General features: G+C 32.3%; 1 protein-coding gene and 1 non-coding gene across 2 annotated transcripts; both read left to right on the top strand.

The window, feature by feature from the left end:
• The first annotated feature begins 616 nt into the window (after positions 1–616).
• On the top strand, positions 617–723 carry LOC121227009 (small nucleolar RNA R71). The gene has a single exon (XR_005924699.1). It is a non-coding gene; the product is annotated as a small nucleolar RNA R71 (small nucleolar RNA).
• Positions 724–7,780: 7,057 nt separating this feature from the next.
• Positions 7,781–8,585, top strand: LOC107886291 (uncharacterized). Its single transcript, XM_016810190.2, has one exon. The coding sequence runs from the start codon at positions 7,924–7,926 to the stop codon at positions 8,347–8,349; it is 426 nt and encodes a 141-aa protein (XP_016665679.1). The 5' UTR covers positions 7,781–7,923; the 3' UTR covers positions 8,350–8,585.
• Positions 8,586–14,679: the final 6,094 nt, after the last annotated feature.

The raw sequence follows: 14,679 nt of genomic DNA, 5'->3' as shown, positions 1-14,679 counted from the left end.
GTTGATTTTTGAGTGCTGTCTCGGTGTTCTGAAAACGAGTTTCTGATACTAAGATGAATTTTGTTAGCATCTCTTTAAGGTTCGACTTTTTCTCTTGTTGGTAGGGTGGTTGTTGGAAACCCGGAGGATGTTGTGGCCTTTGATTTCCTTGACCGCCCCACGAGAAATTGGGATGGTTCCTCCCACCTGCATTATAAGTGTTACTATACAGGTTATTTTGGGGTCTAGAGTTATTGTTACCCATATATTGGACTTGTTCCTCCTCGATCCTAGGGTTGAAGGGTTGATATTCTGTGTATGCTCCTCCTCCATTCGAATCGCACCTCATCACTGGATGTACCTGGGTAGAACCAAACAAACCGTCAATCTTTTTATTTAAGAGTTCTATTTGGTTAGATAGCATAGTAACCACGTCGAGGTTGAAAACACCGGCTGCTTTCGTCAACTTTGTTCTCATAACTTGCCACTGATAGTTATTCAGTGACATCTCTTCAATAAATTCGTAAGCGCCTCAGGTGTCTTATTATTGATAGTTCCTCTAGCGGCTGCATCAATCATTTGTCGAGTCGAAGGATTCAGGCCATTATGAAACATTTGAACCTGTAGCCAAAGTGGTAACCCATGGTGAGGGCACCTTCTCAAAAAGTCATTGTATCTCTCCCATGCATCGTAAAGTGTTTCTAAATCCATCTGCACAAAAGAAGTGATATCATTACGTAATTTGGCTGTTTTAGCCGGCGGAAAATATTTTAATAAAAATTTTTCGGTCATTTATTCCCAAGTAGTGATTGACCCTCGTGGCAACGAGTTCAACAATTGTTTAGCTTTATTCCTTAACAAAAGGGAAACAACTGAAGGCGAATGGCGTCATCAGAAATGCCATTAATTTTAAAGATATCTCAAAATTCTAGTAAATTTGCTCCTCGTCCTGCAAACCATCAAACTGAAAAAACTGTTGTATCATTTGAATTGTGTTAGATTTTAGTTAAAAATTATTTTCAGCAATAGCAGGTCTAACTGTACTCGACTCAGTTCCTGTTAAATTAGGTTTAGCATAATCATACATAGTGCGTGAAGTAGGATTCTGATTTACTGGATCAACAGCAATCGTAGGAGGTAATAGATTTTCTTGGTTTTTAGTCATCTCCTCAGTTGTGGTTGAAGTATTGTCTTCTTGCTCGTCCTCTACGTATCTTAGGCTTCGCCTTATTTCTCTCCGGTTTCTACGAACTATGCGGTCGATCTCACCGTCAAAAAGTAGTGGTCCTGACGGGTTTCTTCTGGTCATAAACTAGAAAAGCCTGTCAGAAGAAAATAAATGAAGAATTAGAAAAGAAAATAAAAATTTAAATTGCAATAAAAGTAAAATGGCAAAAGTAATAAAAATCGAGTGTTCCTAATATCCTAGTTCCCCGGAAATGGTGCCAAAAACTTGATGCGTGATATTCGTAACAGGTTTTAAAGATTTATAAATGAAACATTCTTGAGATTAACTTATTATCACGATTAAGGCAAGTGTACCTATCGAACAGTAGTATAGTTCAGCAAGACTGGATTGTCGAACCCAAAGGAACTACGAGTACTAGTATTTCCTTCCTTTTTATTATCTAGCCTAAAATTTAAGAGGTTTGGTTGTCTAAACTAATTACTAACTAAGAATGCACAGAAAGAAAAAAAATTGGGAAAATACTTTTGGGAAATTTCGATTGATTGAGACAATACCTAAGGACAAATCCACCTAGACTTCACTTGTTATTTGACTCTGAATCAGACATTTATTCATTTAACTTGATCCGTAGAAATCCCTAAGTTATATTATTATCGCTCTCGAGACTAATAACGTCTAACCCTAGGTTGAATAATTGAAATCTCTTTCTAATTAATACCCTAGAATTGTATTAACTCGATCTATGGATTCCCTTATTAGGTTTCACCCTAATCCGGCAAAATCTTGTCACCCTATCTCTAGGAGTGCAATCAACTCCGCTTAATTATGTCAAATTTAATCTTAGACAGGGTCTATTCCTCCTTTGAATAAGAGCTTAACTTGAATCAATATCCTGGAATATCAAAACAAGAATTAAGAACACATAATTAAGAACAAGTCAAATATTTATCATACAATTCAGATAATAATAACAAGATCTGTCTTAGGTTTCATTCCCCTTAGGTATTTAGGGGTTTAGTTCATACTTATGAAAGAAAACATCTCAAAAGCATAAAGATAACAGAACATTTCCTGAAGGAACTTGAAGGGAGATCTCCAGTCTTGATGATGAATCTGGCTCTTGAGATGGATCAATCGGCTTTCCTTGAGTAATTCCTTACTTCCTACTTTGCATCCCCCTCCTAAGTGCCTCCTCAAGTGTTTAAATAGGCTTTTGAATGCCTAAGAGCCCTAAAAATTGGCCTTTTACGAATAGGACTAAACTTAGGCTCGGTAGGGACACGCCCCTTGTGACACGCCCGTGTGCGACTGCTTCAGCTCGTGGTCAAGGCTGTTAAATAGGCATGGGCGTGTGGTCTACCCGTGTAAGTCGTGCTTCGATCCTGCCAAATTGACACAGGCGTGTGACACTCCCGTGTGAGGAAGTCCAGGCCGTGTTGTTTTCCCATATGGGTCTATTTTCTCCGTTTTTAGCCCGTTTCTCTCTCTTTTTACTCTCCTATGCTCACCTAAGTATAAAACATGAAATTAAATGATCAGAAGCATCGAATTCACCAAATCTAAGAAATCATCCGTAAATGTGCTAAGCATAGGATAAAAATATGTATAAATTACGGTTTATCATTGTTTCTAGTTGAGTTGTAACCTCTTAATCTTCTTCCTTATTTGTGTTTATTTTCTTCTTAGCTTGCATAGAATCATGCACTTCACTTATGATATAATTAAGGCAGTTTCAGTTTTCTTCTTCTCTTATGATATTCTGCTTATACTGTGATTATATCTGTTTGTACATTGAGGAAAATGTACATATTAAGTGTGGGGAGATTATTTATATAATTATTATAAAATCCCTGAATTATTTATTATGTTTAAGTAATTTTCTCATACTTCCATTAGAATGATTTTTTGTAAATTTGAGATTTTTTTGTTGATGTGTTTTGGATTGATTTTTAAATATTTGTGCATTGGTTGATTTAAACTTTAAGACATTAGAGAATCAAGTATGATAAGTTTATTTTCAGAATTAAAAATTTAGGTTGTTTCCCTGAATTAAGGTATTATCTTAAAGTTTTAAATTTGCAAGTTTGACATCAAAAACCATGAATTTTTGTGAGATTTTGAGCCTTTAGAGCATACATTTATCTTGCTTATTTTATTATTGGTTATGAGTGTGTCAATTTGATTTTTTATTCTAGAACTTGCTTCGATTATACATGTCGAGACCACACATTTGATTTGATATACTGAGATGATAAAGGCACTTAGGTTTTAACCCACTTGTCCTATAAAAAGCTTACCTTCATAATTAACCCTTAGTGAACCCTGTTGAGCCTAACGCACCGTTTCTTGATTTTCCTTTTAATGTTAACCCATAACTCAAATTTTCGTTGAGACTTTTTCCCGTTTTATTAACTCCCTTTCTGTCGAGATTTGATTTGGTTAGTTGCCTAACTATACTTTTTTGTTTGATTCGCTGAATTATTTCTTATTGTTCTAAAAAAAAGATTGAAAAAAATTGTTTATTAATTAGTCTTATTGATTGAGCTTGAACAATTAAATTCACATTTTGAAAAGAAGCTCATTTTATTATTATTGAATAGTTCTTAATTCAGCATTTGATTATTTTTTCTAAATTGGTAATTTATCAATTCGATTTCGATTTTAACAAACTTTTTCAACCTTTCTCCACACCCTTAACCTAAGCCCTACTACAACCTCTTAAAGACCTTTTGATTTGTGTATCATATCATTTTATAGTGGTGGAGATTTGATTTTTATGCAAGCCTATGGTAATGACTTTTCTTGTTTGACTATTGAGTGCTTATTCTTGAACCAAAACACTTTGAGTGAATCTTTAGTGAGGATGTCGATTCTTGTCAATTTTGAAATAAAGGTAATTACTTAAATAAAGGGGAAATACCTATGTTTTCGTACTTTAAAATTTTTTTACTTAGATTGCTTAAATCTTTAGTGCTCTTTTAGTTGAATTTTCAATGCATGATTATTTGTGAATTATTTGAGACATTATTGATGAGAATTATAAGTTGAGAAAGATTAATTTTGATGAGAGTTGAGGATTTTGCTTTAGGACAAGCAAACGCCTAAGTGTGGGGATATTTGATAAGCTATAAAAGTAACATATTTTAATCTCATTCTTAATGCGTTTTTGGATGATTAATTATGCAAATTAGTGAATTTGATGCTCCTAATTCTTTAAATTCATGTTTCTATACTTAAAAGAGCATTTGGGAGTGAGGAGTGAAAAACGAGCTAAAATCGGACAAAAAGAGATGTTTTCAGGATCCACATAGGCTGGGCACACGCCCATGTGAGCCATATAGGCTGGCCACACACCCATGTGTCAGCCCATGTCGATTTCGCACTCTGCTTCCCAAATATGTAGAAAAACCCAATTTTTAGGCTTTTTGAGCATTCTAAACCCAATTTTTAGGCTTTTTGAGCATTCTAAAGACTATAAATACCAATTAGAAGAATAGAGAAGAGAGCAATTAGAGAAGATCGAAGAAACACTCGAAGAACACCATTGGAGTTAACTCAGAAGCGGATCTCCATCAAGATTGAAGATCTTCTTTTAATTTCTTTCGAAGTTTTATTGAGTTTTTTTATGTCTTGTGGTGTTTTTGACTTTGAGATATTTTCATTCAGGATTATGAACTAATCCCCTAGATACCTAGAGGAGATGAAACCTATGATGAATTCTTTTATTTAATGTATGCTTTTACATGATAAAATATTTGATTTTTGTTCTCAATTATGTATGCTTATTTCTTGTTTTAATACTTCTGGGATATTAATTCATGTTTAATGTGCTTAATTCAGTGGAGCAAAAGTCCTGTTTAATAATAGATTTAGCATAATTGAGTGGAGTTGCATGAAATCCTAGAAATAGGACGACATAAATCTACCGGATTATAGTCAAATCTAATAGAGGAATCCATAGATCGAGTTAATGCGGTGATAGGGGTTTTAATTAGAAAGAGATTTCAATTAATCAACCAAGAATCAATTGTTGTTACTCTCGAAAGAGATATTAACATAATTTAGGGATTTCTACGGATCAAGACACAAGTGAATAAATTGTTGAATTTAGATTCATAATAATAGGCAAAGTCTAGGTGGATTCTTTCCTGGATATTATCTATCTCATTAGTTAATATTCGATTATTTCTTTGATTCATTCTTTGTTACATTCTTAGTTAGTTTAGTTTAGTAAATTTAGATTAAAACACATCACCCCAAATTGTCAGCTAAATAATAGAAAAACGAAAATTACTAGTACCTTTAGTCCTTGTGGATACGATATTTCCTACTCACCATAGCTATACTATTCTTCGATAGGCACGCTTGCCTTTGTCGTATTTATATTTAGTTTAGTGACCATCAAAAATCCAAAACTGATAATCAGAAGCACGGACACATGTACAGAGGCTTTTGAAAGAAACACATACATTACTCCAAAGTCGTAGATGTACTAAACACATCAAATTATTATTATGTTCGCAAACAATTTGAAGATTTCATAATTAGAAACAACAATGATATTTCAACAGTTTTTAGCCATACAAATATTCAATTATATAATAAATGCAATGAATACAAAACCCACCCCACCAACTGAACACCACTCCGACCCCCTGCACACCACAACTAGGCCGTAATAGACCTATCCACCCTATACACCACAAGAGCTTTGATAAGCCCTTCCACTCTACACACCACAATAGTGGAATTTAGCCACCGAAATAATGATATACAGCGAAGCTGACATATATGAAATACTGTAGTAAACCACTGTACAGAAATATTGCAGTTGAACTGTCCAGTCAATCTTTTTTCTCTTCGCAACCAAAAGCCCCAATTTTATGCAAATACATGAATGCACACCATACACTAATAGGCCCACAAAAACAATCACTCATACTTAGTTGAACAATTTCATAATAGATAGCGTTTGTACACATTTCAAAATTACGACATCAAGAAGCATCTCAAGCTCATTCATCATAACCCACTAATACATTTCCCAATTTTCTAAACTTAACACACACACACAAACACACATACATATTTAAATCCAAGTCACAGCAGAGTCCCAAACACAATTGCCAAGGCTTAACCGAGGGTTGAAACATATAGAAACACAAAACGAGCCAGATTTCAACACAGAACAAAAATTTGAGAAACCGAGCCACACGGCTGTGTGCCCAGGCTGTGTGGTAGGGTATTGGCCGTGTGGAGGCCTACACACCCGTGTGAGTAGCCCGTGTAACTCACTGTGCATTTTGTACAAAATAAGCAAAATTAAGAGCAGAGTAGACACGGCCGTGTGGAAATCTTACATGTTCATATAGCTAAGGAACATGACCGTGTGTCCAAGGTATACACTCGTCTGAAAATCAACAGAATCCTCAAACAGCAGCCACACGACCATGTGGCACTAAAAATCACCAAAAACCCTAATTTTCCAAAGTCACACGGCCGTGCGGACCACCCGTGTGTGGCACATGCCCGTGTGGCCACCCGTGTGGTCACAAAACCACACCGAAATAGGCTGAAAATCGTGAATTTCTTCAACAAAATGTCCCTAACATCTAATAGTTTAGAAACACACCTTAAAACGACACCCCGACACCAAGAACTGATCGATTCATCCACAAAACTGTAACTCAATTACAAGATCACAAAACTATCTTAAAACCTTAATCAACAATAATTAAGATACTAGAAAAACCAAATCAAAATTCAAAGGCACTTACACGTTTCCGCACCTAAACAAGCTAATCACGCAATTCCTCTATTGAAATGCCAAACTCAAATCTTTAATGCCAAACAAAATTGATGCAAAAACCCCCCAACAATTTAATACTCCAACCGAAAAGGAAAACAAAGGAAAACAAAAAGAATAATGGAGGAAGGAGAAATAACTGACGTGAGAGAGAAAGAGAGAAAAGAGGAACGTGTGAAAATGATTTTGGGCTAACTCTCTCTTTTAGGATAAAAAATTAAAATAAAATAAAATAAAAATTAATTAAGTAATTAAAACTTAAAAACAAAATTCAAATAAAATTAATTCCTCTAAAACACTCACAGTTATTCGAACATGAGACCCAAAAATAAACTATCACATATATAACCATTAAATCAATAAACTCATTCTAACATTAAAATGAGAAAATAAGCCCAATTGCTTAACTTACTTACTAACCTTAACTACAAACTTTAAAATTTTTAACGTCAAGTTCCCGGTGTTACAAAATTCATCAAACAATAAAATTTTGTATACAAAATACATATTCCCGCAGACAACGGATATTAAGACTGGACTGTCTCACAACACCCTCTCCCAGCAACATTTGAGTGTAAAAAAAGAAAGAAAAAGAAAAAGTACATAGATATATGTATAAAAAATAAGCAAACAGGAACATTAACTAGAAAATAGATGCCTAATAGCAAAGAAAATGCGAGCAGTGGGGGTAGTGGTGTGACTGAGAGTAAAAAGGTGCAAAGTCCAAAGATTTCAGAAGGGAAAATAAGAAGTTTCCGGGAATCAAGGGTCAATATCATGTGACCTCACCGATAAGGTAAGTAGCACCCATAGTTAATATCCCTTGTCTTCCCTCTCTCTCTCTCTCTCAATTTTCTCAAATTCTCTTACTAAGTTTCTACCCGATTTCAGAGATTTAGAGAACTAACAAAAAACCACTTCTTTTTAGGATTATCCCATTTGGTTTTTTATGATCCTCTCTTTTAGAGTCGAAAGCTACTCCAAGAAACAGCACTGTGTTCCAGTTTGGAGGCGCCACCAGAATCGATCTGCTCACTCAGTTGCAATGACAATTTTTAGAGGTGGCATTGGCAGATTTAGTGGTGGAGTTAGAGCTACAGTTTTCTTCTTGTGGATCGTTATCTTGTTCTTTTCCCAGTTAGGTTTGCATTTTGCTGTTCATAATAATAACAGTAATAAAGACGCCAGTACCAGCAGTGGTAGTCATCAGTCATTCACGTTTCATCCCCCAAGGAAAGCCCTGTCTTTGGACACTGCTTCTTTTCATGCTCCCTCAAGCCTATCTCAGTTTACTGTGAATGAAGATGATCCAGACACTGTATATGAAGATGATATGAGAGTAGTTCATACAGGTCCTAATCCTCTTCATAACTAGGGAAGCTTAGCTTTTTTTCTTTATTTGTATTGTTATTGATATTAGGGTGAATGAGAGAGTATTGACTTTAGCCTTTTCAGTAATGTTTAAATGAGGGTTTTATAGGGCATTGCAGCTTTAGCAATGGTCTAGAGAATGATGAGAAAAAAGGAAAGACGAAGGAAAGGCTAGTGTTAATGCTCTTGTTTCTTCTGTACCTGCTCCTCTTATAAAGCTAAATATAATTTTGCCTTTTACTATGTTCTGCAACTAGTATTCCTTTCCTTCCTTTTTTCTTTATTTATGTCATGGGATTGGAGAGCTTGGAAATTGCAAAACCCTCCCCCAAATATGCATATGCTCCAACACTGGAATCATATAAAATAAGGAGTGCAAAAATATGGAAAGTATGGGACAAGCCCAAACCATTGTTTCACTCTTTTCAATCAATTTTAATTCCCCAACAAGGCAAAGATAAAAAGTTGAAACATGTTGCAGCTGAGGCGTTTCTGACATTTTAGAATCTGCTATTATTAGGGTTTCAGCCTAGAGATAGTGAGTACTGTATTTTAGTTAAAACTTTGTATAAAGTTTGTCAATGTGGGTTACTTATGTATATATATGTAATCTTAAACACTGAATTCTACTGTTCAGTAATTAATAAACACCATCATGGCTTCATCATCTAACTTTGTATTAAGACTATTTGAATGGTTTCTGAATTTTAGCATACTCAGAATGTCTGAGAGTGAGACGAGATGATCTAACGGTGAGTAAGTTGGCCACGTAGGAACTCAGCTGATGACGAGAATCTCCATAGCTGGAACTAAGCTAAGGTTTGATAATTTTGGTGGTGGGGGAGGGAGAGGAACTCGTTTGATTGATTATTCCCAGAAGTAACTTAAATGCGTCCATTTTTCTCAAAGAGGAAGCCTGTCTCGCTGATCCAACGCGCCTTCTCATCGCATGGGACACACCACGCGCCTTCCATCATATATTAATTCGTACTTATTGTATGATCTTATTTAATACTACGCAGTAAAGGAAAAAAAAAGACACACGACTTTCGACTCAGTTAAAGCGTAGGTGGTTTGTGATATACCATACACAATTTTATTTAGTTATTCGAGTGACTCCATGTGTAATTACTATACAGTTTTATTCTAGTTAATTCAATCAGCTTATTAATTTTAGTTTAAATTTTATCTATTTTTAATTTATTTGTAATGTAATAGTTTCATATCTGTAATTACTTAAATTATATAATATTTGTTACACTTTTAAAAAAATCACTACATAAAATAAACGAGTAATTGTAATGATGTTAGTAACATTCGGAGTAAAATAATGAAATATTTTATATTAAATATTCAGTTGATATATTTTTAAATTAGATTTTTCAATAATCTCTGTTCTCACTTTAAAAATAATAATCTTACATGTTAAAAATTTGTATTAATATTATGATCTAAAGCTTAGTAAAAAGGAAAAAAGAAAATTGTATTCTATACATTTGAGTGCTAGGGTGCCTTAATCATCAGAAGTGGGGCGAATTTAAGGGGTTTGGAAAGGGATCGACCCCCTAATTCTTTTCATTTTGTTTTTATTCTTTGAGTAATTATCTACAGATATAGTAAATTGTATTTGTTAATAATTTAGTCCTTTACATTTTTTTTAATTTTACTTCTTTTCTATTGTTTTTGTAATTTGATATTATTTTTAATTTAAATCTCATTAGTGGTATGATAATATGCTTTATTACATTTTCAATCAATCATCTGGCTTTTCTCTTGTCCTCAATGGTTAAGTGCTTCTCACTTAACTTTGACATGGTTGGAGAGCCAATAAGCAAAACAATTTCAATCAATTAAACGTCTACATTATTAATTAAAATATCAACAATTCCATTATATACTCAAAACAGAAAAAAAAACCCAGTACAACATATAATATAAATTTTGATTTGTATAAACAAATATAAATTTCTGATTTTATTTTTTAATGCATGTAGCATTATTCTTTTAATATAAAATAAAGTACACATGTTTTAATTATTTTACTTAATATTATATATTTTTAATAATAAAATTTTAATTCGTAAAATTTTACTTATGATATATTTCATTAATAAACTTTTGAGTTGGTATAGCGAATTAACTATACACCAATCCAGTTGAGAAATTACTGGACTGTTATTATATATTTGAAATCAGTTATATTCTTATAAGGGTATTCTTTTTTCTATATTTTTAATAAAACTAATATAAAATTATTAAGATTTGAACCCATGCCACTAGTATTTATAAAAAAAAAAATACCACCTCAACAAAAGTTTTTATTTTGATATTTTTATACATTTCAATTTTATTGCGCAAATTTGTTTCTCTCATTTTGTTTAACAATTGATGATGTCATTGACTGAGTTTGTATCATAAGTCAACTCGATGTCAACTCAAGAAAAATGATAATACAATGGTAAATAATTGGAGTGCATTTAATATTCTTAATATGATGTATGTACCTATTTAAAAAATTTTACTCACAATTTAAACTATTTTTTTAAAATTTTGATTTTGTACATCTTGTATATGTGTTGTTATTATAATTGTTAGTTTCAAACATTATATTACATTATTTATTGTATATTATTTTTAATCCCATATCTATATTTTTAATGTGTTGTTTTCGCGTACATATATTTTCATATTTAAATTGTTAATAGTAGGATTAAGTGAAACTTGTATAACAAAAGATTTTACTTGTCTAAACCCAATTTTACCTTTGGCTTTTCTTTACTACTAACAAAATATTTTGATAAATTTAAATATAATTTATAATTAAAAGCAAATAAAATATAATTTATAAATATTGTGTACAAAAATTATTTAAATACGGAATAAAATTAAATTAATTTCAATGTCATGTATGCAAAATAAGAAGTTGAAGCTGAGATGAGAGCTATAGTAGAAAATTCCTTAGAATAAGTTTTTGTGTCAAACTAAACACATAGAGAAAAGAACCCTTTGAAATATAATATTGGCTTGAAAAGAGAGAGATCTTTCTTCTCCAATTAATTAATTAATGTGTATACATAATTATAAAGTTTTGTGAAGTTCAAAAGATTCTCTGGAGGAATGAGAAGAAGCAGATATGAAAGGCAAACTATATTAGTTTCTCCAAGGAAAGTGTATAGTATTCTTCCCCAATGAAATAAATGTTCGCTTGGGAGCCATTATAGAGGGGATGGGAGCATTTAAAACAGTGGAGTTAAAAGGGGGATGCTTGATGAGACTCCAACTACCTCATCCCTCAACTTCCATAAACCCCTTGTTTATTACTTTCACCCACTCTTTTCTATAATTAATAATTTATATATTTGCATTGCACTCATATTATTTTTAAATGTTATATTTGTGTGTATAAATTTTAACATCATATTATATATTTTGACGCAAGGGCTTTGTCCTCTTTTAGTTAAGGGATAGTTTTAGTTTTAACCCCCCCCCTAGTAATTAATTATTCAATTTAAGTATTTTTAGTCTCCTGTTTTACGTGTGTATATAGCATTTTACCATTTTGTTAAAATATTGACACCCATATATGATATATATCATTGCTATGGACCTTTTTGATTTTTATCGCCAATATAGAAAGCATGGCTAATAAAAGGAGGTCCTACAAAAGCTGCATACTTAGCTGGAATTGCTAAATTTCATCACAATATCAACCGCCCAAAGGTCACCTTGAATTAATTTTAATCAATGTAAGTCGCATTCATGCAGCTCCTTGATATATTACATGCTGGGATGGTTGATTTTCGTGTTCATCCTGACTTTTCTTTTTCAAAAATCAAAGGGATATTTTAATTGATGATCAGCTTTTCCAGGAAAATCGGACTTATTGATGAGAATGTATGTTTCCATTCTCTTGTGAAAGTGTTATCATATTGGCTTAAAATGAAGTTAGGTATACAAAATAGATTTGACTCGCTGTTTATCAAACAAACACTCAATCACTCATATGCCCAAACTAACGATATATGAATTCAACCATCATAAAATAATTACCCATATTTTATTAATAACATAATACACTGCCATGTCTGCCTTGTCAATGGAAAATCAAAACCATTTCCCCACTGTCAACACCAAAACAGGTTTACAGATATGTTTGCTGAGACCCATCTGCAGTAAACCAAGACATACTGCCCGAGAGATGCAAACGCCCAGAAACAATATAAACACCATCACACTGAAATAAAACAAACACCGTCTTTACAACTAGTTCCAAAAATCCGAATTACGTGCCCCAAGTCTAAACGGTTTTGAAGAAAATGTTGAGTTAAGAAAATAATAAATCCATTCAAAATATGAGTTTAAGCTTGAATATCCAATTTGTTTTTTAATTTTATAATTTTTTTTTATAAAATCAAATATAATACTGTAATATAAATATAAAAGTTAAGTTGTTTATATTAAAATTTTAATAAAAGAAAAAAAGAAATAAAATTAGTAAATAATAACAAATATTTTAATAAATGAATTAATAAATAACATGGGTGAGTCCAAATTAGACTTGCCCATGGATCAGGTGGTCTGCTTAGCTTGACTTAATTTGGGCTAAGTTTAGACAAATTTTTTTTTATCCTCAAGCCAACCTAGCTCAACCCAAATTTAAATTAAATGTTTTTTAAAAAATATATATATTTGATCATTTTATTATTTTTAAACAATAATATGGGATTTCTGAACAGATCAAGTTAAGTTGGGCTCAAATCAAGGCAAGAATTTAACATAAACCGACCCATTTACACATCTAGCCTAAATGGATTTGGTTTGGCATTTATAGATATGGATAAAATTTTTAAATGGATCATTGTTGTGATACAACAAAACTTCACACTTAATTAGCTCGGGTTTGTGTTGAAACAAGTATTTGAAGTGGTTGCTATGCGCCAATGCAAGTGCCTACTGATTACCACTACACTAGTGTAACAATCTGTTTTCAGTGGTGTCGGAAGCAGTGATTTTGGTGCCACGATTCTGATAAGCGATTCAATATTTATTTAATGTTTACAGGTATTTATTAGAGTCATACTAAAAATTGGATAAGAAATAAATTTTAACGTTTAGATAGTTAATTAGAGAAAAGGACTAAATCATAAAAGTTGAAAAACTAAGTTTTTATTAGTTAAATGTGTCAAATAGTTATGAAAAGGTGAATCAATGGACTTAGTTGGTAAATATACCCTATGTTTAGTTAGTGGAAAATTATGGACAAGGTTTAGTTGTAATTTAAGTTAATTAAGGGTAAAATAGTAAAACAATAAATTAAATAACATAAACAACACAAATGAGGGATCAGCTTCTTCCTTCATCCTTTTTGCAACAAAAAATGCCATAGAAAAATTGCTCCAGAGAGTCGGTTCACAATCTTTCTTGCATGGTAGGTGATTTTGATCCCATTTCTAGTGATTTTTATATTTTTGGAATCGTTTTAGCTTAATCTAGCTAATACGAGGGATAAATTGCAAAAAAAAATTAAATAATTCAAATTATGCCATTGATGGTTTAGAGATGCTTGTGAAGTTTTATGGTAGAATATTAAGCTTGATTGAAAAATAGGTTTATCTTGTACAATAGTTTTTAGTAATTTTAATGTTAAAGGATTAAACTGTTAAAATAGTAAAATTTATTGGAGTTAATGTGAAATTGTAACACCCCAAAACCCGGCCTAGAAGTTTAGACCAAATCTCGAAGGTTACATTGGCCACCAAAAGTGGCAGAAACAAAAACTTTAATTCAAACCAAGAAAAACATTTTGTTCATTATGTTTGAAACAATACTAAACTAGCGTCAAACATTCGGAAATAAAATCCATAGTTTCTAAAGTTTAGTCTAAATAACACCTTATGAATGTCCACCATAAAAACTTGTACCATAGTTTATATAATCGTTTTTCAAACCGACTTAAAATTAACCGTATAAAACTTATGAGATTTTACTTAAATCGAATCAAACTATATCTTTTTAAGACCTCCGGTATGCCGAGTCCAACAACAAATCATAGAATGTACCTAAAAGGAAAAAAACTACAGAGATGAGCTATGCGAGCTCAGTGTGAGTCCGAAATACGAACAAATGGCAAAAGACTGGTCGACATAATAAATACTTCAGACAAGCATATGTATAAAACTATCACTTACGAAAGTTTCAATCAGTATGTCAAATACAATATCAAACCATAGAATGATGTTCCAATCATACGCAATAATTAGAACATATTACATACATTAACTATATTGTCAATAACCAAAAGTTCACACAAACAGACAAAATGTTCTGAAAATAG

The sequence above is a fragment of the Gossypium hirsutum genome, chromosome A03 (assembly GCF_007990345.1).
Source record: "Gossypium hirsutum isolate 1008001.06 chromosome A03, Gossypium_hirsutum_v2.1, whole genome shotgun sequence".
Lineage (NCBI taxonomy): Eukaryota > Viridiplantae > Streptophyta > Magnoliopsida > Malvales > Malvaceae > Gossypium > Gossypium hirsutum.
This window is presented reverse-complemented; position numbering and strand designations above follow the sequence as displayed.